We start from the raw sequence: 27,509 nt of genomic DNA on the forward strand, positions 1-27,509 counted from the left end.
ACAGAAAAGGAGTAGGAATTCCTCATGATTTCTCATAAAGATGCACCAATCTTCTTTAATTACACCACAGGCTCTTGTACACCTTTACAAACAAGTTGCTGGATGCAGAAGGCCTACCAAGACAACTAGTACTACTAATTTTTTTTTTTTTTTTTTTACCCTGGTAGACCAAAAAATGCAAAAGGCCAAATTCTGCACCATCTTTGCCATTCCTGTAGCCCCATGCATGCCCTGGAGAGCAAGTCTACAATTCTGTGGAAACATTAACACCTCTTTAGTGAATTTTATGCTCAGATTTATTTCCTCCAGCACACATTAGATATTCCTACTCCCTACAGAACAGAGTACAAAAGATTTCTGGGAAGCTGGGCTCTGGCTTTTCACAAAAGCAGAACAGATATGCCCTGAAGCCCTCCTACATGATACCAAACACTGTGCATTCAACAGACTTGCTGGTTAATGATCTTGCTCATAAGTAATGTTTTAACCTTAGAATGGTTTTTGTTTGTTTCAAAAGCCACAAAGCCAAAGAGGAAGTGTAGGAGAACGTGGGCAGGACAGCGGCCAGGAGCCTCATGACCTCATCTTTTTCCGCCACATGGGGATTGGTGGCTGTGCTTGGGACAGGGTTTAAATTCCCGGAGCTCAGAGATGTCAGGCAGCAAGGGACGAGGTGAGAAAGCCAGAGCTGCTGGGAGCCAACTGGCTGGAGCTGCTGCTGGGATCACTAAGAGTGCTTTTGCCGTGGCTGACTCCTTCAGCACCAAAAAAGGTAATTATTTTGCTTTTTTACCTGATATGTGCCAATCCATCTGCAGCTTTAGCCTAGGAAACACTGAGCAGATCTTTGAAAACTGCTTCACTGGGCAGGGATGTTTGATATTTCTCTCTGGAAAAAGGTGTGCTTTTATAGGAGCAAGGTTGCTTTAGCAATGCCAGGTATTACACATAATCACAATTTTAAATTTGTGTGCTGACAGATGTTGGGAGAAGGTTACTGAAAACCCTGCCACTGAATCATGCACTAGAAACTCAGAGCTGGTGCTTGAACACAGAAAGCTTTCTTCCTCATGTAATCACTGCCTGGCAGTGTCCTTGTTTCTCCTGGCAGGCTCACTGTTCACGCTGCACAATCCTGAGTGGATGGGACAGTGAATGGGACACACTTCTCAGGAAAACTTGAAATTGCAATACCTCTATTAGAGTGTCCTGTCTCAGGGCCAGCCTTACTAATGCACTTTAAATGTCCCAAGCAGCTTTCTTTCCTGCTGTGACTTACCAAAGTTTTGAATGACTCTTGTTCATCAGTAAATCGGTTTAAATTCTCAGGGATGTTCCTTATTCTGGGAACTTGTCAGTAAGCACTGAAATTTACCATAGCTCTCCTAATTTCAGCAGGGATCAGTTATTTATTAAATTGCTAAAGCTGCAATGTGAGCAGCTATGGGAGTGGCCATTTCACCTAATCTCTTGTTTGGAAGCACAGGTTATTTTGTTCTAACTTCTGGAGAGGGAAATGTAGGTCTATAATAAGAGCAGTTTATGTTCATATAAACTGACTTTACTCAGCAACTCAAGTTAATAACCCTAAATACTAGTTTCAAAAGAGCTGACAAGACAATACAAATTGTTTGCCTTAACCTGCCTCTTTTTCAAAACAATTTTGTTAAGTGATTGAAGATAAACCAAGGCTGTTTTTTATAACAGTTTTTCACAGAGCTTTTCCTTTGCCTATGCAAGTCAGTAGGCAACAGGAGTCAGTTCACCTTTTCAGTGTGGTTTTTCTCACCACTGCTCAGCTCTTCTCAGCATTCAGTTTAAAAATTCTTGTAGCTTTTTGAACTGCTAAATCATTACAAGGTGGGTGGGAGCTGGTGATGGAGGATATAAGGAATAAAATTAGCATGGGCAACTTGAATCCATAGCAGGGACCTGGTCTTGGCATAGTGAAGTACACCAGGATAAAGGAAAAGCTTATAGCATTTTTGTGGTATTTTACTTCATTGACTTACTGTTCCAAAATATTTTCTAGGTAAAATATCGCAATGAAGGTGGCAGTTCTGTGTTTATGTCTTATCAGCATCACAGCTGCATGGCCCGTGAGTAAATCACAAACACTATCCCCAGCACTTGCATTATTTCCTTTGCACATCAGCGAGAAACACTGATAAATGTTTTTTCTCTTCTCTCCCTTCAAGGTGGTTCCATCCAAGCAGCATGCCATTTCTGCCAGCTCAGAAGAAAAATATGTAAGCTCATTTTCTCTTTCTGTTAATTTTCTTTGATAAGTACTTTTTGATTTTTGTTTGTTTCCCTCCAAAACACATTTTCTGGTACTTGTTCTATGATTGTAGATGCTTGCAGAACATGCCCTCACCTGGCTGTTATGAGGCAGCTTCAGAGCAGAGAGCCACTGATTTCCACAGACATTTTCCTGTGTCATGCGTCTTGGTTGTGGACTTTCATTAGTTCTATCTCCAGACCAGCACTGGAAATCTTTTTTCTTAATGAAAAATATGTTAGCTGTTAATTAAAAAGGAAAAGGGACTGCAATATGGCAAAATATGGCATCTTAATCCAATATCCTTTTTTTTTTTTTTTTTGAGTGATGTAAGCAAACTGCATTTAGTCTGGTTATATAGTCTTGAATTCATTCCCCATTGCTGTTACCCTTGTAAAATCAATTCTTGGCTCTGAGAACCAACTACTGCATTTAGTTTCGAGTCTTCATGAGGTGGGAGATAAATCACCCTCCAGAAAGGGCCTAAGAATTAGCAGAAGCAATGATTGTTAGATATAACTCCAAATTCCACTCAGTAAAGACAAGCTGGAGAAATTTGCTCAGGCTCTGCCAGTGAGAGAGGCACATCTATCTATCTTTTGGGTACAATGTTCATCTGGGATGATGGCTGGTACTGAGTCCTCTTCCTACTGCAATGAACAGCTGAGCACACATCCCACACAGAAGGACTATGTACTGCAGATGCCACATCTGCCTGAAAACACAGGTTGGGATGCAGCAGTTTTGCCTGCTCCTTTGAGGATTAACCCCTCCCTTTTATTTTCTCTTGAAGGACTCCAGGGGCCATCACTTGCACAGATACCACAACGACCACGTGAATTCTCAGTCTCAGGAGAGTCAGCAGCACCCACAGAGTGACCTGGCATCATCTCAGCAGGTACAGGGACCTAACTGGAAGAGAAAACAGAGCATCTTTCCATGCCAAGATTTGCAAGTTATGATTAAGTGCTTAAAGAATAGTCAACATGCTAATCAGCTCCACTGTATGTGCCTTTGTGTACTAACATTGAGCTTTGTGTTGCTTTCAGACCCTTTACTCTTCAGAAGAAAGCATGGATGTCCCAGAACAACTGGTAAGTGTTTTGGAGGACAGCATGTCAGCTGAGTGCTGTAGGGCAGCCAGTGTGGGACAGCTCTCATTTTCCTCACTCAAGTGTGGTTCTTGCAGTAACATCTCTCACGAAATAAAACAAAGCTCCAGACGGGGGGGGTGAACTCAGTGCAGTGCCTGCATGTAGCTCCTCAACAGTGCCTATGCCCTGGGTCAATGGGACAGGTACCAGTCTGCACCTTTCACATCTGTGTTCATTTGCCTGACGTGTAATAAATGTTTTCCAGCACTTTCCTGATGTGTCAAGCAAGAGCCATGAAGACGTGGATGATGATGATGATGATGACAATGATTCCAATGACACGGATGAATCTGAAGAAGTTGTCACGAGTTTTCCCACAGACATTCCAGTGACTGAACCATTCCCCACTTTCCCTTTCACCCGGGGAGACAATGCTGGCAGAGGTGACAGTGTGGCCTACAGGATGAGGGCAAAAGCTGCACTGCTGAAGTCTATCAAACTCCACAAAGCCGCCAAAAAGGTGAATAGCACTGACCGGTGGTGCCCATGTTCTTGGAAATGGGAAGTGAACTTGAAAATGGACATGGCATTTTATGGGAGTTGGATTTGAAAACTGGTATGGGGAAAGTAGGCATAAGTGAAAGAATGCATTTCCTTTCTCTGGATGGGGATGGGCAGATCAGGGGTCTCGATGGCTGCCAATGCACTGGGGCAGGAGTGCTGCTGCTGCTGCAGTTTGCACTGTCACGATATACTTGCACACATGAAATCTGAGGCCAGGAGCAAATGAGAGTTTCTCATAATGTGAAAGGTTCATGCAATGTTTCAAAACATTTCGAAACAAAATAATGTTTCCATAAAACACCAGAGTATCTCCAGGCAGAGGTTCATCATGCAGGCTTTGAGCGTCCCTGCAGTCCGAGCAGCCTGCTTTAGTGCAGTACTTGACGGAGTAGCTCCTCAGGAGTGACAATGGCTCTTATTCTGCTCTCTAACACAGCTCATCTATGATGCCACTGAAGAAGATGAGAGCGACGTGGATGCAGACAGCCAGCGCTCTGTCTCCCGGGAGAATTCTGCTTCCCCTAAGTCCCTGAGGAAGCACGCCAGCAGCGTGGTATGGTCTGACCAGAGCCACGGGCGGGACAGCGGCGAGCAGGACAGCGCCCCGCGCGACCGGAGCTTGGAAAACGACAGCCGGCCCAAATCCGACAGCCAAGAGGCACAAGGCGACAGTAGCAAGTCTGGTGTCAGAAGGGACAGCCTCTCGAGTGTGGAAAGCAGGGAGAGAGGGGACAGCCAGCCGAGTGTGGAAAGCAGGGAGAGCGTGGACCGCGTGTCAGCTGAGCTCTCTGACGATATCAGCAGCCAAACGCTGGAAAGTGCCGAGGATTCTCAAGATCGTCACAGCATCGAAAGTAACGAAGTCACCCTTTAAAGGGAGATAAAAAATAATATTTCCCTTCTTTTCCAATCCCTACCTAAGAGAAGCGGGGAGTAGCTTCATTTCGGGGAGCTGTTTGTTAATGTAGTTCGCGTGGTGACTTTTGGGGTTCGGGGCGGTCCCTGGCCCCTAGGCCTGGGCTAGCGGAGGCTGTGGGACACGGCGGGCGAGCGTCGCCCCTCGGGCACGCTGCTCTCTGCGCTGCCGGGCGGCGTTTTGCTGTAACGGGATGAATAAATAAAACTTCAAAACCCTGTACCTGCATTGCTGTTCACTGGGGCGTGGACCGGGCGGGGGGAGCTTTAATATTTCTTCTGAAAATGATGTGAAATGGCTGTTCCTCACAAATTCAACCTCTTCGCGAGGCCTCCTCGTACTTTCGCCGAGGATGAGCGGGTCTCCAAGCACCCAGCGCCGGCCCCTGCGCCGCTAGCGCAGAGGCGGACCGGGGCTGCCCTGGAGAGGGAAGGGAGGTGCGGGAGGAGGAGAAGGAGGGCGGGAAGGAGGTCCCGCCGGGAGCCAGGGGGACTACATCTCCCTCCGTACCCCGGGCTTTCCGCCGGAGGGCGGGGAAGGGGCGGCAGCGGTGGGGCCGATGGCGGGCGGCGGCGGCTGCCGGCGCGGGCGGGAGCAGCTGGAGCTGGAGCGGCTGGGGCAGGCGGCGCGGGCCGGCTCCTGCCCGCCGTCGCCGCCGCTCTCCGCCTGCTCGCGGCAGGCCTGGAGCCGGGACAACCCGGGCTTCGAGCCTGAGGAGGACGCGGCGGCGGCGGCGGCGGCGGCGGCGGGGCCGGTGCTGGAGATGGACGTGGAGTGGGGCAGCCGAGCCGCGTCGTCGCTGGGCAGCGGCGCGGGGGGCCCGGTGGGCGGCGGGCGGCGGGCGCGGCGGGGCCCCGCGGGGCGCGGCAGAGCCGAGGGGCCGGGCCGCCTGCCGGGGCCGCCCGACGGAGCCGCGCCCCGCAGAGCGGCCTGGGCCAAGCGCCTGGCGCGGAGACTGCGAGGTGAGAGAGCCCCGGCCGCGCAGCCCCGCACCCTGACCCGGCTCCTCAGGCGCGGGTGCCGCTTCCCTGCGCGCTGTAGAGCTGTTTGTGGTGTCTCCTCTGTAGTTGCCTGTAGTCCGCCCTTTCCCTCTGCCCGTGTCCTTTTCCGTCCATCCTTGCCTGTGTGTCTATGTCCCCGTCTCTTCGTGCGCATCTGTCTTCCGATCCCCGTGCCGGTTATGGCCCCCAGCACACGCAGATGCGCCCCCATCTCGCTCCTTCCTTTCCCCACCTCTCTGCCTCCCAGGTCTTACTCCTGGCTGCTTTCCGTGTAAGACACTCTCGCACAGGGGAAGTTTAGGTTGGACATTAAGAGGAATTTCTGGACAGAAAAGGTGACATTGGAATGGACTGCCCAGGGAGGTGGTGGAGTCACTGTCTCTGGAGGTGTTTAAGGAAAGACTGGATGTGCTGGTACTCGGTGCCGTGGTCAAGTTGACATGGTGATGTTGGGTCGTAGGTTGGATGTGATGATCTCCAGAGGTCTTTCCCAGCCTTGGCTTTCTGCCCCAGCACCAGGTCTTTGGAGCAGAATGCCTTTGCTTCTTTCTCAGCACTACCCCATTCTATGGAAGAGGTGGTTAGGGTGGCATGGGATACTTAGAGTGGGGTGCTGGGAGGGTGTTTGAATCACTTTTCTGCAGTATTGTGCAGTGCCTTGGTGCCGCCCTTTACAGTCAAGTGCTGCCTGTTGCCACACAGCTGGTGACCAGGGGCAGAGTTGGAAGCAAAACTGGGCACACATCAAGTGAACATTTGAGGTGTCATTAAAAGCTTACTGCAGTAACTCCCTGCTGAGCTGGCCTTGTACAGGGTTGATTTGACAACAGCAGAGAGAATGCCGGATGAAGAGTCCTTTGGATTTAAGGTTGTGGGAGCACATTGAAAAACGCTCCTTTCTTTTCAGAGAAGCTTAAAATGTCAGCTTCAAACTACAAGGATTTTAAACAGAGCATTGGTTTAAGTGTTGAGTAAAATCTTTATAGTTATAAAGCTGCAGAAAAAGCAAACCATACTTGGAAAATAACGATTCTTCTTCTGAAATACGGATTTTCTGAAGTGGTTGCCACGGCATCAGTGGAACTCTCAAAACAAACTTGACTTTAAGCAAGGATTTGTACCTTCTCTGATTTTCATGTGCATTCAAAGATTGTTTGCTGTAATGATTTCTCTAGCTTTGGCTGTATTGCACCAAAAGAAATCCCTCTTGAACATTGCAATATCTTAGTGGTATGCAAGTCAGACTTGCAGAGATTATAGAATAGACTGTGTTTTCTTTTTAGCAGATTTTATTGGGACCATGTTCAATGACCCAAGTCACTTCATGACAAGAAACCAGAATAACCAGGAAAAACTACCAGTAATAATTGCGTTGTGCATGAATTAGCACTTTTCTGTTCGGAGTCTCTAGGGTGTGTTTGTTTTGGTCCATTGCTGAGATATGTAATTGCCTAGGAAAAGAGCTGCTTCACATGGAGAAAGTTAAGTCCTTTTATAAAAACTTTTACAAAGTTTTTGTAGTTCAGATGCTCCCTTCATCTCAGTTGTTGCCAAGAAGAAACCTCCTGTGTATGTTTTTAACTGTGGTGAAGAACACCAGTGTTTGTACACGAGGCGAACGTGAGTGACCTGGTGGTGACCTGGCAGGTGTCGCTCCTGTCCCATCTCTGTTGTGATTTGTGCAGTAGTACTCAAAACAGTTTCTGTTGATGCCTGACCTCCTTCTATAGGCAAGTGTAGCTAAAGTTACTGCAGTCGACAGATCCTTTTCTGGCTCTTTGATGAGAATGTTGCCATAAATACCTGGGCACAGTAAATGTCTGGGTGAGACTCCGGTGCTGTGGAGGTGCTGCAGGGAGCTGCAACAGTTAGGTTCAGATAGGTGACACCTTATCTGAAGGATGTGATCCCTGTGCTGCACAGTTTAAAGGGGCTGATTGCAAGCCTGGCATCATTATAGGGCACTAGAAGGATAACTGCGAGTTTACTATTAGAAAGAATACTCCACAGTTCTTTTGGCATTCCATGGATATCCTATGAGTATCTTTGAAGACTGGAAATGGTGCATTCAGTTTTATTTCAAGGACTACAAGAAAGTTGGCATACGTTTATTTAATGGAATTCCATCTCACTAGACAGAATTCAACAAGAGGGAGCAATCCTTTGGATATCACAAGTGATACTGTCACCATGGCAAAAAAAGGTGCCACTTAGTATTGAAGGATGTTCAATGACAGATTGCACTTTACTTGCTGTGAGTTATGAAAGAAAAATGCAGAGAGGATTTAAAGTATTGGGATTTTGGTAATTGCAACTGTTGGGGAAAACGGTAACAGGAGTTACTAAGTAAATAGAACAGACTATCAGTAGTTGAGATTTTTCTTTATGTGGATTCTGTTCAGATTCTAACATGAGTGTTTGTGAAGTGCCTTTAGTTCCTCTAGTTTTATAGATCTCTTCAGCAAATATCCCAGATGCTGAGAGGAGAAGAGGGGCTGATTATTCTACTCTCTTAAGGAGGAAGTTACCAGAAGTTTTGATGGGTAAAAACAAGTTGTGTTTCCAGAGCCAGCCTGGAAAGATAATCCTGCCTTGTAGAGTTGTACTTGGTCACCCAGTGCTGCCTTGTCCTCATGTGTGTCATCACTGATGTGTGTTGGGCATTTCTTGAAAGGTTTTCTTAGTTATTGTTACGTAAAGATACAAAACACCCTTCCTAGTCACTCATTAATTGATACTTTCATGAAGACTGCTACATCCAGAATGAGTATGAGCAACTGCTGGTTGCAGATTTATTTGATAAAAATACACAGATTCTGTCAGAGTTGATGAATAGCAAATGTATATAAGAAAACAAAACAGTTTTGTTGCTTGCAGCAGATGTCAAATCCAGCACTGCTTACCTCTACTATGTTTGGTACATCTAAATCAATATTCTAATAAGGGGAAAAGGGGAATAATATATTTATATTGCAAAAATGTAACAGCTAATGAAAGCTCCAAGCTAGCTGATGGGAAAATTCATTGTTCATTTAGCACAACAATCATTGTGTGATCCCTGGTGCTGTTTAGTTGGATTTTTTTTCGTTTGCTGAAACTTTCTGTTCTTTGCTCACTTGACTCCTAATGATAGTCTAATATGACAGAGTTTGAGTTTGGAAACTTTCTGCCTCTGCTCACCACATTTCTTATTGGTGAGTAATGTGCTGACAGCCAGGACTTGGCCTTCTTGCCAGCTTAGCTCACTGGCTTTTCCAGCCTTTTCTTCCTCTCTTCCCTAATGTCTTCCTGCCTTTCTTATGAAGTGCAACGTAGTGCTGTGCTAGAGGCTGAATTTATTGAGTTACTATTATTAGTGACTCAGTAAATGTTCTTGGATTTGTGTTTTTGTCTTCAAGAATGACCTAATGGGGAGGATTTGGCGTTCAGTGTAGTAAAGTTGCAGTCTTTATCTGCACATTTTCAAACTTGGCCTTAAAGAACAGCTTTGAAAAGGTCTCTTATTTGGGGGCTGACACTAGGGAAGGCCCTAAGTTACCAACTAAGCCATGTGAACAGAGATTAATGCTGAAAGTGTTCGTGCTTGCTGTGCCTGTGGAAGAGCAGTTTCCAGGTTTATGTCACAACTTAAAAATGTGGTAGCTGAAAGGCTTCAAGAAACATCTAACACATTATTTTTTTTTTTCTCATTTATGCAGGTAGAGGGAAGAGCTTCCTTATTCCCATCTCTGTTAGCAAACAAAGGTCTGCAGCAGCTTAGCCCATTGTCTTAGCCTTACAGCAGTGGTTGCAGATTGGCTGAACTCATGCTTCATTGTCAGGTTTATAATGTGTTTTGGCTATCCCTTGTTACTGTTCCATTTCAAATTACTGTGGTATGTTTGATGGATCCAAGATTTTTCCTAGGGAGTTTGAGGTTGCTACATTTCCATCTACTGAGGATGTACTTACTGAGAATGTAAGGGATGTTTTGAAAGGTTGGCTGTGTAAAACACCTGAAAAGGATGGAAATTTACTGCAGTTCTGTAGGAGTGAATTTTTAGTTTTAAATGCTTTTTCACTGATCAGAAACTGAGGTCAAATTGCCTTGCTTTAGGTTTAAATGAAGAGAAGCTCCATGAAGGGAACAGTCTGAACAACGGGAGCTGTTCCTAGCTTTTTTTCTATTCTGTACTAGGCACAGGAAATAAGAATGGTAATTGCTAACTGCATTTTGTTTCAAGGTGGTTGTTCCTTTTAGAGACTCCATTTAAAAGATCCTTTTGCTTTTCTGTTATCCACTTGGAAGAGATCACCAAAGTTCAATAGCTTCTCTCCCTGTCTTTTTGGGAATGTCAAGCATTATATGAAATGAGGAACAGGCAGAAAAAGTTCAGCTGATGCAGTTGCTCAAGCTGACAGCTAGACTGGACAGCAGTTGCTCATTTAGGCTGCTACTGATGTTTAATTGATAACTCTTTGTTGTGCAGGGAGAGAAACCATGCAGAAATGCTCACCAACATCCCTGCTGTGTCTCTTGCTTATCTGAGAGGGGAAGGTTATGATATGGTGTTTTAAAAATAAGTTTGACTCAAGTATCCTCCTTTCATGTAGAAAATTAAGACTGCTCCTAAAGGCTAAGTAATGAATGTGTATTTTCATTCACTAAATAATGATTTGCATGTTTTAAAAGAAAACATACCAAAGCACTGCATTTCCATTTCTTGAAGGATGGCTGTCTGTGCAGGCTGTCTGTGTCTGTATCTTTGTATCTGTTTTTATGCCGTGTGGTTCTAAGCAACAGCACTTCTGCACATCTTCCACAGATTCTGTTAGAGTTCTGCTGAACTGTTACTAAATTATTATGGTATCACACTGATAGTTGATACTGCCTCAGGCCCCATTCTGTCTGCAAACAAAGCTCCTCGCTTAAGCTTAAAATCCACAGAAGAACCTGCAGCAAAACAAGGTTAAGCTTTCAACACCACTTACTGTGTCACTCGTCTATGTGTACCAGACATCTGCACACATCATTATATATATCTTTTTCCTTTTAAGGTCTGTGGGGGACCAGACTCATGGAAGAGAGCAACACCAGCAGAGAGCAGTACTTGAAAAGTATTTTACGGGAGCTGATCACGTACATGGTTTTCCTTGTGGTCCTGTGTGTCTGTAAGTACTACTCAGCACCAGTGCATCCAGCTCTGCACTGCCTGCTCATTGTGATTCCAGAAAGAAGGTTGTTTGATGTAGGAGAAGAACTAATAGATAGGTAGGCAAATACTTAGAATCAAATATTTCTCTTTTTTCTGTGCAGGGACTGTTGCTTGAGACTGAAAATACTGCAACTTTCTGCACCTTAGCAAGTTTAGAATCTTCAGGCAGGATGATAATAGACTTGTTCTTTTTTTTTTTAGAGTGCATTTTTTATTGTAGTACCAAGTTGCAGTCTAATACTTCTGCTACACTTTCTGAAATCACTGAGCAGAAATGGTAAATGAAGAGGAGGAGTTAGTCATCCAGGACAAATAACTGAACATTTGAAGTTCATCAGCAAGGTTATGTACAGATCACAGCTGGAGACTTCTGTGGTTTGTGCCATTTGATACCATATGAAGTATCATAACATAAAGAACACAGAACATAGTGATGTTCAATTTACAATGCAAGAAAGAACTTCTTGTGGAGTTACAAAATATCTGTTTTCTTTGTTTGCTAGGGAGAAAACCAACAAAATGTGTACATTAAGTTAGTGTATCTTTAGAAAGCCAGTAGGTTTCAAGTCTCCAATTTTTAGTGTGAGCAGTTCTGCCCTAAATGGCTGAAATGTTGGTGACTCTTGGGTTGCCATTTATGATCAGTTGTAATACAACAAAGTGATGTTTTAAATTTTTGTGAGGGGGAATCTCAGAGTGGAAAAGCAAAGGCAAAAGTACACTGGTAAACTGTCTCTGAGAGCAAGTCTGCTCTGCTTGAGCTTAACAGAATTACTAAAAAGCCCAAATTTTATACTATTGACACGACTGTTGTACTGCAGGCATGTTTATATATTAAATATCATGGTTTATTCCTTCCTGAGTAATTTAAGAATGCTTAGAGCAGGTTTATGAACAAAGCAGTGCAAGGGTGCTTGTGGCTAGCACACTGTAGCACCAGGACAAGTGTTGCAGTGACAGGCCTGCCTTAAAGTGAAATTCGTTTCAGCAGGAGAAATTTGACTCTTAACAGGCTGTTAACTATTAGTTTTGCTACAGAAAAATATTTTTGCTAACAGAATAAAGGAAAGAGGTAGTGTGTTAAATATCTGGATATATTGCTAACTTACTAGTATTTTTTAAGTATCCTTTTTATTTTTCACATAAGCAATAATTGGAGGTCAGTCTGTGGCTTTGCAAGCCCTAGGAGAGTGCTTCCCAGTGCAGGCTAAATGCTGTGGGCATTTCTTGTTCTCTTACAGTTTGGAGAGTACGTTCAGGTATTGCTCAGTCACGTGAAGCATTCCATGTGCGCAGCAGAACTCTATTAAAAATAGTTCTTACTCTCTGGTTGTTAAGGGAAACAAAAAAAAATTGTAGATTTTTTACAATTACCAAAACTGACAGTGATTATTCAGTGTAGGCCTAATCTTTCAGACTCCTCTGAGTTTTAGCCAGAGAGTGGTTCAAGTATTTACAGGTGGTAACAATACCTATCGGCAGTGGAGAGACAGGGACATCTGAGCTTGGATCAGAAGCCAATTTTATTGAGAATATAAGGCTTTTATATATGGTTTTACTGGTATGGCACTTATATAAGGTTTTATTTTTGGTAACAATTTCCCATTGGTTACACATTCTTCATGACATCAGTGTTATCACCTGATAACATTATCATATCACAAAAGTTTCACAACATGTCTCTTGGTCACTTCTTGCCCAGGGAGAATTTATCTGTTTGTCTCTCCCAAGGCTTCTGCTTGATGAGGCCTAGGATATCAGGCTCCTTTATCAGTTCCATTGTACTCTCTGTTTTATTCCCCATAAATACCCATGCCAGAGATTATTTCCTCAACCCATCTGAGTTTTGTACATCATTTTATAATTCATGCTCTGTGGCCCTCGGCCATATCTTTGGCCCTGTGTGAGGGAAAGGAGTAATACAGTCATTTATTTTCTGTGGGCAGTTTCTCTTAAAGGCACTGCACATCTATAGTGCACGTTCATTGCCTAATCCATGTCCTTCCCAGTGCCCTACTATCCTGGTTGACTGTCATTATCTGCTCAAGCAGAGCATAGTTGTCCTGAGGTCTTTGTGCCATCTGTGCCAGTTCTCCATGCGTGCCTTGGATAGCACAAGCCACCTAAAAAGGCACTGCCTGCCTCTCTTCAGGCTGCTGAATTGTGCCTTTGTTTCCCTTGAGGTTTACTTTGGTAGAAGCATTAATAATAGAATGAGGTGTGGAAAGGAGAAGAGAGTATTATAAATTGATTGATCAGTCTACCTTCACTGCATTTCTATTTTAGTCACAGTTGACAGATAAATGCTGCTTGGTGTGGATTTTATTTTGGAGCTTAATAGTTCCACTACAAAATCTGTACAACTACAACCTCATGTATTCAAAACAAATAAAGGTTTGGTGGGGTGTTTTTTTTGTTTGTTTGTTTCCTTTGCTTTTTTTCTCTTTCCTTCATTCCTTTATCTCTCACTCCTTACCAAACCTTCTGCAGTGACTTATGGGACAGTGAGTTCCAGTATGTACTATTATACAAGGATTATGTCACAGCTCTTCCTGGAAACACCTGTGTCAAAAACGGAGAAAACTGATTTCAAAACTTTGTCCACAATGGATGACTTCTGGAAGGTAATCTAAACCCAAGTTTTTATATCTCTGTTGCTGTGGTTCACTGGTACTGTCATGAACTGTAAATTTAACCTTCAGAATCTTATTTCCTAACATGCTATGTGCACAATGTCAAAGCTGTGGGACAAAGTAGGCCATTAATATGTGAAAATTTAGAGCTCAAATAATGTTGGTGGGGCAGGGTAGGGCAAGTTTGTGGGATGTCTTTGGAGGGCAGGTAATACTAAAGTCTTATGTCAAAGAAATTATTAACTGCAATTCTAACACTTCTGTGGAATGAAGATCTACAGAAACAGTGCTGGCAACATGCAAACTGAAATTCTGTCATCCTCCCCAGTTCACAGAAGGCCCTTTGCTGGATGGTCTTTACTGGGAGATGTGGTACAACAACAAAACCATGGCAGAAAACAAAAGCTTCATTTATTATGAGAACCTGCTCCTAGGAGTGCCTCGCATTCGGCAGCTGAAAGTCAGAAATGGTTCCTGCTCCATCCCTGAAGATTTAAAGGAGGAAATCAGAGACTGCTATGATGTCTATTCTGTAGCTAATGAAGATACTGCTCCTTTTGGACTCCGGAATGGAACTGCGTACGTAGCATTCCTGTAGATACGTGCTCGTTTTTCATATACTTGTGACTCATTTTTCTATCTTGATTTTACGGTGTTAGTCAAAGGACCTTTGTAACTTCTTTCTCAGAGGTTACATCAAAACTTTGTAGCAAGTACCTCCTGAATTAAAGCATATTTAATAGCTAATAAATGTTTTTTGGTCAGGTCTTGTTGGTGTCTGTTTTATTAATTGTGAGTTGAAGGTGGAAAGACCAATGTGCTCTCTTTCACTTCTGAGCTAGCTGGACATACACCAATGAGAAGGATTTGAATGGCAGCAGCCACTGGGGCTTGATTGCCACATACAGCGGGGCTGGCTATTACCAAGACCTCTCAAGGACCAGAGAAGTGACAGCTCTGCAGATTGCTAGCCTGAAGAAGAACCTGTGGCTGGACAGAGGGACCAGAGCAGCCTTCATTGATTTCTCTGTGTACAATGCAAACATCAACCTGTTCTGCGTGATCAGGTGTGAACAGAACCACGACAGTGTTCAGTTGCACAGTGTGGGTTGTAGACTTGGGGTTTTCTTGTGATGACTTTGTTTTGGGGACGTAAGTGAGTGTATGTTTTGTGTAAAGGGGACAGACAACTGAAGAGCCATGCCTCCCTGTCAAAGAAGTGAGACTCCTCATGGAGTCTGTCCTGGCTTTCATGGTGCCATAATGCCTTGGGTGCAGTTTGCAGGAGACCTTTCCACACAGTTGGCATATTCAAGTAAATACATGGGTATAGAGCATCAGCCCTTGGGTCAGACAGCATGAAACAGGCAGAGATGAAAACAAAATCTTTCTGTCTCTGTTTCCTCACTATTCCTGAGAGGCTTTGAGTTTTAGTCAGAATTGAGTGTGGTCACATTTACAACTTCTGTGTGGTGTGAAAAATTGGAATCATATGTAGGTTTGTTTCTATTATTTAGATAATTATACAAATAAACCCAAGTGTCTTTTAGTAGTGCTTTTCATCAGTTCTGATTAAATTAAATTCTTTTTTTCTTTGCCTTTTTTTGAACGCAGGTTGCTAGTAGAGTTTCCAGCCACTGGAGGCCTGGTTACATCTTGGCACTTTCAGCCTGTGAGGCTGATTCATTACATCTCCACTTTTGATTTTTTCCTGGCAGCCTGTGAAATGTCCTTCTGTCTTTTTGTTCTATATTATATGGTGGAAGAGGTCTTAGAAATTCACATTCATAGACTGCGCTACTTCAGAAGTGTTTGGAATTGCCTTGATATCCTTATCATTGTGGTAAGCAACCTTTGTAATCAGGCTAAAATTGCTTTCTAAAGTGCACTTTGTGGGAGACAGTGTTCCTGTCGTGTTTTTAAGGTACAGGACCATCACTAGGAAGGACACTTGCAGACTGTGAGGCTATTCAGTCTGAATGTGACAGTTTTAGTCTCTGTTGTGATATTGGTATGTTTCACAAAATTGGTTGTTCTGTCTTCAGCCCTTCCAGCCTGGTACAAAATTAGAGTATTTGTCCATCATGCATTTTCATCTTTTATTTATACAGACTTAGCTTTTATTGGAGGTGACAAACTTGCTCTCCCTTCTGCATAGCTGGTACAGGCTATTGCACTGGCTTTCAAGTAAGAAAATCATCTGTTTTAAAGGAGTGATTTGCATTTCAAGGAATGGGACTGGGGTTTGAATATGTTTACAGAGAACCACAAGGAGATTTATCTTGGTATAATACTCACCAGCTAATACCAAGTTTGAAGAAGTGCCTCAGAATTGTAGAATGCTAGTAGCTGTCTAGGTTAAGTGGACAGTGTTGCACATCAGTAATCTTAGTGCACCAGAAAATATGAGCTTTGGATATAAAGCTGCTTAATACAGTTCTCTCTGGACTCAGATCAAGCTGTGCTTACCAAAAGTATACAAAGCCAGAAATGCTGAAACAGTTCCAGTCCCATACTCATTTTGTATCTTCAGTCTTGGATTAATCAAAGATTGCAAGTCTTGAAGCCAGTATCTGTAATCCAGGGAAATCATATTTGCATCACAGTGCTTTGTAAACGAAGGGCTGCTTAGGAGGATGTTTACATGAACTGTGTGCTGTTTTTTACACTTAATGGTTGGGCAGGGATAAAATGCTTTGCTGTTAAGTCAGTGAAGAGTATTCAAGTGTGAGTGTAGAATTCAGTTCGCACTAGAGGTCAGAATTCTATGTTTATGCCTTGCCTGAGGGGCGTTGTTTAAATGTAGGATTATGTACTTATGACTCTCTGTATGTGGCGAAGTGTTCACTTACAGTAATGAACAGCACATTTGCAGAAGTCAAAGCAAGAAACCTCTGTGGTAAAACTGCAGCTTCTCTGCTGTTACTTGTTCTGGGCAATACTGCTCAGTCTGTGCTCTGGAGAAACTCTAGTACCTTTTTGGCTACTGCTGTCTTTCTGCTCTGTTGTTCTTTTTCACCTTTGTCTGTTTGAGTTGTCATATTCCCTTCCTTACATTTTCTTCTCTGTGACAATATCACTTCTATAATCCTGCTAGGTGCCACTGTCATCTTGTTCTTCACAAACAGTGGCGAGTAAATGACTTCTAAATCTTCTTACTCCCAGACTATTTGTCTGTAGTCCAGGACTATAATGGTTTTACTGTGAAATGCATGAAGTTCCTCATATCTTAACTTTATCTGATATAAACAAGTTGTTTTAGAACCCTAGTTACCTTTTGTAAATTTGTATGTTTCTTTTCTGCTCAGCTGTCTGTGGTAGCTATAGGAATTAGCATCTATAGGACATCAACTGTTGATATGCTCCTGAAGAAGCTGCTGGAAGATCAGAACTCATTCCCCAATTTCGAACCCTTGGCATACTGGCAAATGCAGTTTAACAACATTGCTGCAGTCACTGTGTTTTTTGTCTGGATTAAGGTAATTCAAGACACACATCCTTATTCTAACATTAGAGTGTAAGCAGTATTCTGAGTTTCATTAGACACATTATTTGAGGTTTACTCATGTTTCTCTCAAAGTCAGTCACGTGAGAAAGTCAGAACAGTGATAACTTCTTGCAGATGAAAAGCTAAGTTGTAATTTGCCATAGGTGTAGTCAGCTCTTGTTTAGGTCTAGAAGACGTAGTCAGTGCTTGTGTTTTGTCAGCAGACATGTTAGGAAATGTTTTTATTATTCCTCAATTGATAAGTCAGTAATTCTTACTGGGTACTGCTTTGTCTCCAGCCATGTTCAGTAAGACATCTCATGTAAAAGACTGGAGAGCAATTATGTTAAGAAATTGTCTTCCTTCTCTTTTCAGCTTTTTTTCTTTTCTTTTTCCTTTTAACAGCTTTTCAAATTTGTTAACTTCAACAGAACGATGAGTCAGTTATCCACCACGATGTCTCGCTGTGTCAAGGATGTAATTGGCTTTGCCATTATGTTTTTTATTATTTTCTTAGCATATGCTCAGTTGGCCTACCTTGTCTTCGGCACTCAAATTGATGACTTCAGCACTTTCCAGGATTGCATGTAAGTACAGGTATTAAAAAATGCAAAGAAGATTTTGGTGCATTGGTTAATCAGTTTACTTTATCAGAGGCAAATCCTGTGACATCTATCTAAGCAGATAAGCTGCAGGCACACCGCTGTTGATATAACCTGGCAGTAAACACATTTTTATAACAGTGTTATTGCTGTCAGAGCAGTAAGCTAAAAATGGCAGGGCTGTGATACGATTTTTACAGCGGTTGGTTACATTCCTAGACAAAGCAGTGACTCCATGTTCAGTGGTTAAATGCTTACTGAAATGTTGGATGCATAATAAGGCTGTGTTCCTGACAGTGTTCATAGTTGCTTGACTCAGAGTCCATCTTAGCCAAACACAAAATTTATAAGTATCTGGAATCCAGGAGAGAGAGAGGACTTTAATATAAGATTGCTAATCAATTTTTCCTTGGTTGATTTGGTGCAACATAACCTGATTGTAACTGAGGCAATTAAGAGGTTGTTCAGTCACTGATTTCCCCCGCTCCCTTGCACTGGGGCAGTGTTGCAAGGAGTTTCTTGCAGAGAAGTGAAGGAACTGGAAATATGCTGATGGTGCCATAAATTGCCAAGCTTCTTCTGGCTTAGAGGGAGAGAGGGTTGGGGTTGGGGTTGTATGTGCCTGAGGAGGATGGGGGTGGGTCTCAGAGCTTCACAGTAGTAATTGTTAGTTTGCTCTGCTTCCTGTTGTGACCAAAAGGGAGAAGTAATGCTCATGGTTTGGTTCTGTGTGTGGCACCTGACTGTGAGTTGGGTTATGCCTGTAGATGTGCTTGATGAATTGTTTTTGCAGTCCCTAATAAAGTGTTACAACAGTGCAGATCTCTCTGCAGCCTATCAGTCACACTGCTAGAATAAAGTAGTTTGAGAATCCTTGCAATATCCAGCTCGAGTAATATTTTCTTCAACTCCTGGATGTGTTTTGTTTTTTAAGATTTACTCAGTTCCGCATCATTTTGGGAGACTTCAACTTCACAGAGGTTGAAGAAGCTAATCGAATTTTGGGACCCATTTATTTCACTACATTTGTGTTCTTTATGTTCTTCATTCTTTTGGTATGTACACTTTGTTTAAGTGGGGTGGGTCAGTGGCTGTTTTTGCAGCACTTGTCCTTTGATTCCTCCTGCTACTTTTGGGACTTTTTCTGATAATGATGAGTGTATGGCCCATGAAGGGGCCTGACTGCTACATGGCTGATCACTACACTCTTTCCTATTCTTCCTCATTTAAAATTGATTTGCACAGTATGTTTTTTGTCATTCTCATGTAGTGCTCCACATTGTGTTGTTGTTGTTGTTATTATTATTACTATTATTATTAATAATAATAATTAATAAAAATAATAATAATAATAATAATAATAATAATAATAATAATAATAATAATAATAATTTGATTTCTAAAATCTAAATAGTGCCTGTTTGGCAGACACAGCAAGGCTGTCTCTTTTGGTGAAAAGTAGTACTGTTCCATGCAGTCTCTTGGTTCATAAAGTGCTCTGAAGTGTGGCTGGCTGTGTTTACAACAGCCTTGTTCTTGCATGCCACACATAGCATCATCTTAATTATGTATCATCATAATTTTTAGTGTTATTTAGTGACCCTCATACTTAGTGCAGCTTTTTGTTACTATTTGAGATGAGGAGGAATGGCATTCAGATTTTATTTGTGGGAAAATACTTCATCTTGGATGTTCACTGGTAAGGATGCAGAGAATTGAAAGTATTTTGTGAGGAATTTAAGTGTTCGGTGAGATGGACCAGGATTCAGTGGGAAAATAACATAGGTGTCACTTATGTGCCAAAGGTTCACATAAAGCAGGTTTCCTATTTGCTTTGTAGCACCTAAAGCATTCCAGAGGAACAGTCCAGTGTCCAGCAAGGGAAAGAAATATCTTTTTTCTAAGGGGCAACAGAAAAGCACTAGAAGGTGAAGTCAGAACAGGTTATCCAAAATACTCACTGTAATTTGTGTGGTTTTTAATATCATTTTGCCTGAACGAAATGTTGATGCAAGTCCCTTGAGACCAGTCTGAGACCGGGAAATTAAGTTAGGGGAGATGGGCAGAAAGCACCAACTCTTAAAGCTGGGCAAAATAGCAGCAGAAAATAGCACAACAATGAATTGTCAAGTTACCTCTTATTTCTCTGGTGTTGGGCATGAATGCATAAAGATACAGCACTGAAAGATTGTTCCAAAGCATGTTTTTTAAGTCCATGAGGAAAGAGAGGATAACACTGCCTTTCTACACTGAACATGCCAGTAAATTGAGTAACTCTTCTTGAATGTGAATATGCAATTTGTAATTCAGTCGTGTTTACTCCATGTCTAGCAGGAGCCTTTCAGTGATGACAGCATGGTTTGATTAAGTTACATGCTTGGCACAGGGTTACTGAGACCAATATTTTCTCCTTTCTCTGAACAAGAAAGAGCTCTTTCCAGAGTTGGTGCCATAAATGCCAAGTGCCTAATTTTAACCTTTTTGATTTTATCTTTAGTTTGAAATGCATGCAAAGCTGTAACTAGATAAGAACCTTTGGTTTGTGCTGGTTATTACAGGATGACTAGTTAACTTGATTCCTCAGGCATTTTTGTTGCCAGCTGCCTGGATTAATTCACAGCTGTTACCTGTGTGAGTTTTGCCTTGCAGGGTTTACTGCCACTGCTGTGTGTAGCTGTGAACCCTCTCTGGAAAGTAATTTTCCAGTTATGTTAATAACTAGTGATGTTGATTAAAATTTGTTATACTGCAGCACATCATACATATTTCAATATCAAGCTCTGGATGTTAGTTTCATTTTAAACAGATCACCATTTTCTTCTGGCCTTTTGAAACAATATCCATGTTAAGGTCTGCACAAGAAGGTCATAGGAGTAGTAGGGCTCAGTCTTGTTGAAAGTTGAAATTTCAATATTTTTGTTTTCTCTTATGAACAGAACATGTTTTTGGCCATTATCAATGATACCTTCTCTGAAGTCAAATCAGATATGGCACAACAGAAGGCAGAAATGGAATTGTCTGACCTTATCAGGAAGGTAAATGTATTGCTTTGTTTGCTTGACATCTTATTTGTCACATCTGAACTTATTTTGTAAAATACTATATAAACTGTACAAAGTAAAGCTGGCAGCAGCTGGTGGGAGTACACATCTCAGTTAAAATAAATTCATCTGAGCTGAGTGTAAATTAAATGAGTGAAAACTTCCCATCACAATGTATTTCAGTCATCTGAGACTTTGCCTTGAATGATCACACTGAACACACTGAATGAGATTGTGCAGTAGCTGATTTCTGTAATCAATAAAGTCGTTAGAAATCTCATTTCACGAGAAACAGCAAATTTTACTTTCTTTTGTAGGGCTACAACAAAGCCATGGTCAAACTTAAATTGAAGAAAACTACTGTTGATGACATTTCAGAAAGTCTGAGACAAGGTGGAGGAAAGCTCAATTTTGATGAACTCCGGCAGGATCTCAAAGGGTAAGGGAGTTGTTACTTCTTACCTAGTATAGAATGCCAAGGGACTTGTGATGTTAATTTTTATGTGATTTTCCTCTAGCAGAAGCACACTGACGTGGATAAAGACACACATCATAGTGTTTTTCTCTGCATTGTGGCTGGTGTTGGCATCACATACCAGAGAAAGGTTTTTGGAGCTCTGGGGCCCAGCCTCCTTGAATTTCTGTGTTTTGGGGAGAAAAACACAGAAATCTCTGAGGAAGCAGAAATGTAAGGCCTTGGAGGAAATGGTAATGTTTCTGTCAGACCACTGCAGGAGTTTGTGGACAGTCAGGAGTCCAAGGCAAGGGTACAAATCAAGGAGATAAAGAAGGGCGTTGTGAAGGAGAAATGTTCAATGTAGGGAAGATTGGTGCTTTAACTAATGAAGGGTAAGGACTGAGGGGCCTTTATCAGTGTTGTGAATCTATAGGCAACGCTGGGATGTCTTTGTCTTGAGGATGACAGTCTGTTTGAAGTGAAATGTTTTCTAATACACAGAGTTCTTTCAGCATCTGCAAAATGGAAAGTGAAGTGACTGCTTTTACTGCCTTTTCAGGAAGGGGCACACAGATGCAGAGATTGAAGCAATATTTACCAAATATGATCAGGATGGGGACCAGGAATTGACAGAACATGAACATCAGCAGATGAGAGATGACCTGGAGAAAGAGAGGGTGAGCTCAGCAATAGGAGTGGGATGCCACCAGCACTGTCTGCCAGTCTGCTCCCTGTGCTGGTTTCCTCTCCCCAAAAAATCCTCTTGTCTCCCTTCACTTTTGCAGTCATTCCTGGCTGTCTGAGCAGAACTGTAAAAAGGCACAAGGGAACTGATAGACGAAAGGAGCTCTTTGACCTTGACACCACCATCTCCCATGTACAGCTGAAAGTTATTTATATCTTCTCTCTCTCTCTCTCTCTGGCTTGTGTTTTCACAAAGGAGGATCTGGACCTGGATAGGAGCTCCCTACCGCGTCCTCTGAGCAGCCGCAGCTTCCCCCGGAGCTTGGACGACTCTGAGGAGGATGAGGATGAAGACAGCGGACACAGCTCCAGGAGGAGGGGCAGCAGCTCTAGTGGGGTTTCCTATGAAGAGTTCCAAGTGTAAGTTTATCCTTCTGAGGGGCACAGATCTGCATGTTGGGTTTTGGTTGTTTTTTATTTCATTTTGAGTTTTCTTCTTTGGGTTATATAGTATTCTCTTCTTGATGTTAATCAAATTATTCATAAAAGCAAGTGTTAGGATTTTATTGTGCATAAGTCACTCCTTTTAGTAGCTTTCAAATAATATCTGAATTGGAAGTCCTTAGAGAGCCTCATGGGAATTGGTTAGAATATAGAAAATCAGAATAACAAAAAGAACCCAGCAACAAAACCCCTATCCATAAAACCTTGTCATTGAAAAATCAGAGTAAAGGGTCATGTTACAATAATGCCAAAAAAGACTTTTCTGTTTTTTTAAGTAGTAAACCCTTGAGTTTATTTTAGGTTCAGTGAGAGCTTTAACGGTTGTTTTTAATAAGATTAAGTTACTCATGAGTGTGTATTTTGTCCGAAGTGATAGATCTCCTTATTAATTAATTACAGCAACACTAGCTGAATAAAGAATTATGTAACTGGTGTCCTTAGCAGACACCTGATTTTCAAACGAAGACACTGGAACCAACAAATTTTCATGATGATGCCCTAAGAGCAGTGAAAGCAGAGCGCAAGATGTACTTTTTTCCCCCATGTGCTTTGCCCCTGTTTTACTTTCTTGCTCTGGTGTACCTTGTCCCTCCTGGATGGCAGGACTGGTTTGTGGGAAGTCAGAGGCTTGCTTGGATTACAGTGATGTCTCATCCTTGTCTGCTCTGTGTGTTGACATGCTGGAGCAGTGCTGACTGGGCAATGTCTGAGTCACTGAAGCTCCCACTTGTTGTCCTCAGACTCATGAGGCGGGTGGATCGCATGGAGCATTCCATTGGCAGTATTGTCTCCAAGATCGATGCCGTTATCGTGAAGCTGGAAGCCATGGAGAGGGCCAAGCTAAAAAGGAGAGATGTGTTGGGAAAGCTGCTAGATGGAGTGACAGAGGTAAGAAACTCGCTCTCTGTGGTCTGGTCACGACCTGCATGTCCTTCCTTTCTGTTGGCACTTCTTCCTACTGACTGGCTTGGCAGGATTGAAGGAGTGGTGGTAAAGAGGAGGTGGGTGCTTTGGCAGTAGGTGAGTGATTTCAGTTAGGTGTTAGGAAAACATGAAATTTAAGACATGAAATTTTGGGAACAGGATTCAAGATTCAGACAACACGTCTTACAGCAACCCTGTGTCACCATTTAAACCTGTAATCTGGACAGCAGTGGTGTTCAGTAGTTGCTGAAGCAGCTCTTCCATCCCTTGGTGTCTGTTGGGATTAATACAATATTTTTTGTGGGCTAGTCTGTTAGAGTCTATGGGATTCAGCCCAGTCTGCTCTTATTCTCCTTTGTTCCTTCTGGGACTGTGTGTGGCAGGTGGGAGAGGTCACTTTTGTCACCAGGGTTACCTGACTTCTACTGCTTCCCCTTTCACTCTCTCTTTCCTTGAGGGCCCTTTGGAGGTTGCCAGTGGGAGAAATGTGTTGTTTCTGTAGATGCTAAAATCTACAGATTCTGTAGATGCTAAAAGGTGGAATACAAGTTGTGCTTTCCTTGGTGGCAACCTGGGCATTTCATTTCATCCCTGGACATAAAAACAGTTTGCCGTGGGAGCTGTTTCCTCATTAGCCTATGGAAGCACTCAAGTGGTATAAGAATTTCCTGTGGTTGTGTAGGGTTTTGCCTAGACTTCAGTTTGGGAGCTGCACTTTCAGCTTGTGTCTTTTAATGTGTTTAGGATGAAAGACTGGGCCGGGGCAGTGAAATGCACAGGGAACAAATGGAGCGGCTGGTGCGAGAGGAGCTGGAGCGCTGGGAGTCGGACGACACGGCCTCCCAGATGAGCCATCGGCTGGGAACGCCCCTGGGACTGAACGGCCAACCTCGCTCCAGGAGCTCCCGGCCGTCCTCTTCCCAGTCAGATGGCGTTGATGCAGCAGCGGGAAATGGGGGCAACAACACCCACGTGTAGCTTGAGCTTTGTAGGTGATCCCACGTGTTTCAGGGCAGCATTAAGCTAGGAAATTCCCCAGCATGAGGGGGTGGTTCTGATCAGACCCCTGAGGACATCTTTCACTGGTGGGAAAAAGTAAATACTCACTCCATAAATCATTTTCAGGCCTGTGTAGGCCATGTGTAATGCCAGCAGTGAGAGTGTCACCATTGGAAACAAAAATGCAGGAAACTGAATGGATAGCAAATGGGACAAAATCTACCAGGACAGAAATCTGATTCTGTAATCTGAATCCCAATCTGATTCCCAATAATAAAAATATTATTGGGAACACTTGCACAAGGGCAGCGAGCTTCAGACAAAATAATGTCTACTGGCAGGCGTACTAAGAGGCTATTAATGTTCTGCTTCCTCTTGGAAAGTATGTTTTTTAAAGGCTTTTAAAAGCAAATTTTAAAATAATATGGCATCAGTTTGTCTTACTCATTATAACAGCTGACAGATAAAACAGCACTTTTTTTTTAAAATATGAGTTTCTACTTGTCTTTCTGAATTATTCCTAGTATACTAGTATTTTACTTAATTAAAAATTTTTTTTTCCTGTTTTGAGAGGTACAATCCTTTAAGCAGAAGAAAGTGCACTCAGTTTGTACAACTGTAAATTACATTATTCTGTGGTAGAAACTGAATGCATTATAATTAGCATTTAGCAAGAAATATTTGAGACCTGCCTCTTCACACCCAACTAACAATCATTTTCAGCTATGTTGCACAGTGCCCATTTTTTAGTGCTATCTTTTAATGATTTAAGTGTTTCTGGGATAAACATTCCAGAGGTTCTTAGATAAGTACCGCTACTTTGCAGAAAATACATTATTTAAAAGCACACAAAATTGAAAACCACTGAATTTTCCTTGGGTGTGACAGGGAGAGGGGCAGAGAAGTTTCTGACAGTTGGGAAAATCTGATCTTGTCCATGTGAAGTTCTAATCACACCTCAACTATGTGGTCTGTATTTACATTTAACTAAACTGCTTGTAAAATGATTAGCTACATTTCTACATAAACTTTTCTGCTGAGGTGCAACACAGGATTCCTTTGGGAAGGTGTTTGTATTACAATCACTGATTTTTAGCATTTAATTCCCTCTGCTTTTTGTCATAGAAGCTTTCTTTTTGAAAGGACACGCAATGTTGAAATTCTGTTGATTTCCTATAGAGAGCACCAAGGCAGCATTTGCAGTTTTGCCTAGGAATGTCTCCATATGTGGATTGCTGGTTTAGGAGGGAGGCTGTCAGTTGTGCTTTTTTCCTGAAGATGGCACTTGTCTGGTGTTTAAAGACTGAGAGCTGGTGAAAAATATAATGGAAAGCTACATAATCAACCACATCTCAACTATTAGTAGGGTATATAGAGGAAAAAAAGGCCAGTTTAACAAAGTATAAAGTGTCATGTGTTATGCTGGTGCCTTCTGTTTCAACAAGCAGTTGGTATCTCTTCATTCTTGAGGGAGTGCTGCTTAGGCAAAACTTCCATGTTCCATATATTCTTGCAATGGCATTGCCTGGATGTGCAGTGGCTCAGAATGCCTTTCCTCTAACCAGAGAACTTGCTAGAACTAAATAGAAGTCACACCTTCCCATTTTTAATTTTATGAGAAACCATACGCACAGAAACCTAATTAATGTAAGCTGGAAGAGGAGGAAATTCAGTACTGGAATTTCATAGTAACTGTGTCTTGGGAACAGAATTATGTGGGAGAGCAGGTTGTGGTTCTTGTGTGGGTTATTTGGTCCTGTATTGGGAAGAAATTCATACCCTTTCACAAGAGTCCTCATGAACTTGAGAAAACAGTGCAGAGCACAGTGGGTAGGGCATTTGTGTAAGATGAGGGCATTCAGATTAAGCTCTCTCTTGCCTTGATTGAAGGGTTTTACACCTCAGAAACCTTTCTGAGAAAAGCTTTTAAGTGTTGAACTGCATTTCTGACTGTAAACAAACAGACCAAAAAGAAACACCAGCTGTACACATGGCCGTCTGCTGTGCAAGGAAAGTAGAAAATACTATACCAAAGCAATTTAAATATACAGAGCCTTGTTTTTATATTCGTAGCCAAAATGTACATTTCAAAATGTAAATTCAGTCACTCAGCTCACCTTTCATTTGTACTATATGTTTATTATGAAAATGTTTGCATTAATAGCCGTATTTGTTGGGGTGTATTTCTGTAACATGTCGTTACTTGATAACAAACTTCATCTTGAAGTGCAGTAAGTTTCCATGGGGTACCCATGTGTGTTGACAGTGGGCCTTGCAGTAAGTGCACTGCCACTTGATAAATGTTACAAGCATTTTATTGATGCATTTTTCAGTTTTAGATTATAATACCATTTGTCACTTATTACAAAAGTACAGTTTTTTTGCATAGTAATGTACAGTGTTTGGTCTTATTAGGAAGCTGTTAATTATGCAAGTCTTCTATAATGATCAAGAATGTATTGGTCTGTAAAACTGAGCACTTTACTTCCTAATAAACATTTTATATAATCTACAAAGCAAATATTCTGCCTACACTTGGTTTGTTTATAGTGGAACATGAAGAATCCTACATTTTATTTGTATTACCTTTAGCTCATACCTTATTCTCAGATTACCTAATAAAGGGAGTAGAGAGTGTAAATGAACCCAGTGGACTGGGCTGATCCTACTGCTTCATTGCCCAAATGGTCCTTTTTTAACACTTTATTTCAGATTTGTATTTCTGCAAATGCACAGGTCGGCTTTCTGCTATTTCAGGCAGCAGCTCCCACTGCTAGTAACTGTCTCTTCATTACTTAAAGAACTGTAAACTTGTAAACTTTGTAAGTCTTTGTAAACTCCTGGCAATGATGCCTCCATATGTCTCACAAATGATGGCACTGTCATGGTATATGAGTCAATGGAGGCAACATTTATCTTTTATTTTATTAAATATTTATTTATTATTTATTAAATAAATAGGAAAATTGAGGCAAGGGGTGATTTGTCCTGTGCCACCTCCCGAGTAAGTAACCAAGCTGAAATCAGGCTGAAGAGATGACAGCAGTGTCAGCCAGGATCCACACAATTTTCCAGACACCAAGGAGATGCTCTGTAGTAGATAACGAGCGCCAAAAACCCACACTAA

At 42.2% G+C, this 27,509-nt stretch overlaps 2 protein-coding genes across 3 annotated transcripts; both read left to right on the forward strand.

Annotated features, from left to right (window-relative positions):
• The first annotated feature begins 612 nt into the window (after nucleotides 1-612).
• On the forward strand, nucleotides 613-5,077 carry SPP1 (secreted phosphoprotein 1). Its single transcript, XM_053975750.1, has 7 exons — nucleotides 613-772; nucleotides 2,033-2,099; nucleotides 2,199-2,249; nucleotides 3,075-3,179; nucleotides 3,331-3,375; nucleotides 3,641-3,895; nucleotides 4,376-5,077. The coding sequence occupies exons 2-7, from the start codon at nucleotides 2,046-2,048 to the stop codon at nucleotides 4,811-4,813; spliced, it is 948 nt and encodes a 315-aa protein (XP_053831725.1). The 5' UTR covers nucleotides 613-772; nucleotides 2,033-2,045; the 3' UTR covers nucleotides 4,814-5,077.
• A 337-nt stretch (nucleotides 5,078-5,414) lies between these two features.
• Nucleotides 5,415-26,903, forward strand: PKD2 (polycystin 2, transient receptor potential cation channel). 2 transcript variants are annotated; one of them, XM_053975749.1, is made up of 16 exons: nucleotides 8,354-8,414; nucleotides 9,559-9,677; nucleotides 10,894-11,007; nucleotides 13,542-13,675; nucleotides 14,013-14,263; nucleotides 14,527-14,751; nucleotides 15,299-15,527; nucleotides 16,993-17,163; nucleotides 17,577-17,758; nucleotides 18,708-18,828; nucleotides 20,710-20,808; nucleotides 21,132-21,253; nucleotides 21,831-21,948; nucleotides 22,212-22,375; nucleotides 23,200-23,347; nucleotides 24,128-26,903. In XM_053975749.1, exons 3-16 carry the CDS (start codon nucleotides 10,914-10,916, stop codon nucleotides 24,359-24,361), a joined length of 2,292 nt encoding a protein of 763 aa, XP_053831724.1. In that variant the 5' UTR covers nucleotides 8,354-8,414; nucleotides 9,559-9,677; nucleotides 10,894-10,913; the 3' UTR covers nucleotides 24,362-26,903. The 2 variants fall into 2 exon arrangements, with proteins under 2 accessions (XP_053831723.1, XP_053831724.1); XM_053975748.1 differs by lacking the exons at nucleotides 8,354-8,414; nucleotides 9,559-9,677 and adding an exon at nucleotides 5,415-5,817.
• The last annotated feature ends 606 nt before the right edge of the window (nucleotides 26,904-27,509 follow it).

The sequence above is a fragment of the Vidua macroura genome, chromosome 4, assembly GCF_024509145.1.
Source record: "Vidua macroura isolate BioBank_ID:100142 chromosome 4, ASM2450914v1, whole genome shotgun sequence".
Classification (NCBI taxonomy): Eukaryota; Metazoa; Chordata; class Aves; order Passeriformes; family Viduidae; genus Vidua; species Vidua macroura.

Excerpts from the sequence above, each read along its gene's own strand:
- SPP1 (XM_053975750.1), top strand. The coding sequence starts at position 2,046 with ATGAAGGTGGCAGTTCTGTGTTTATGTCTTATCAGCATCACAGCTGCA. Across the intron at positions 2,100-2,198 it reads GCATCACAGCTGCATGGCCC|GTGGTTCCATCCAAGCAGCA; the intron begins GTGAGTAAATCA and ends TCTCCCTTCAAG. Across the intron at positions 3,180-3,330 it reads ACCTGGCATCATCTCAGCAG|ACCCTTTACTCTTCAGAAGA; the intron begins GTACAGGGACCT and ends TGTTGCTTTCAG.
- PKD2 (XM_053975748.1), top strand. The coding sequence starts at position 5,415 with ATGGCGGGCGGCGGCGGCTGCCGGCGCGGGCGGGAGCAGCTGGAGCTG. Across the intron at positions 5,818-10,893 it reads CCTGGCGCGGAGACTGCGAG|GTCTGTGGGGGACCAGACTC; the intron begins GTGAGAGAGCCC and ends TTTCCTTTTAAG. Across the intron at positions 21,949-22,211 it reads ATGACCTGGAGAAAGAGAGG|GAGGATCTGGACCTGGATAG; the intron begins GTGAGCTCAGCA and ends GTTTTCACAAAG.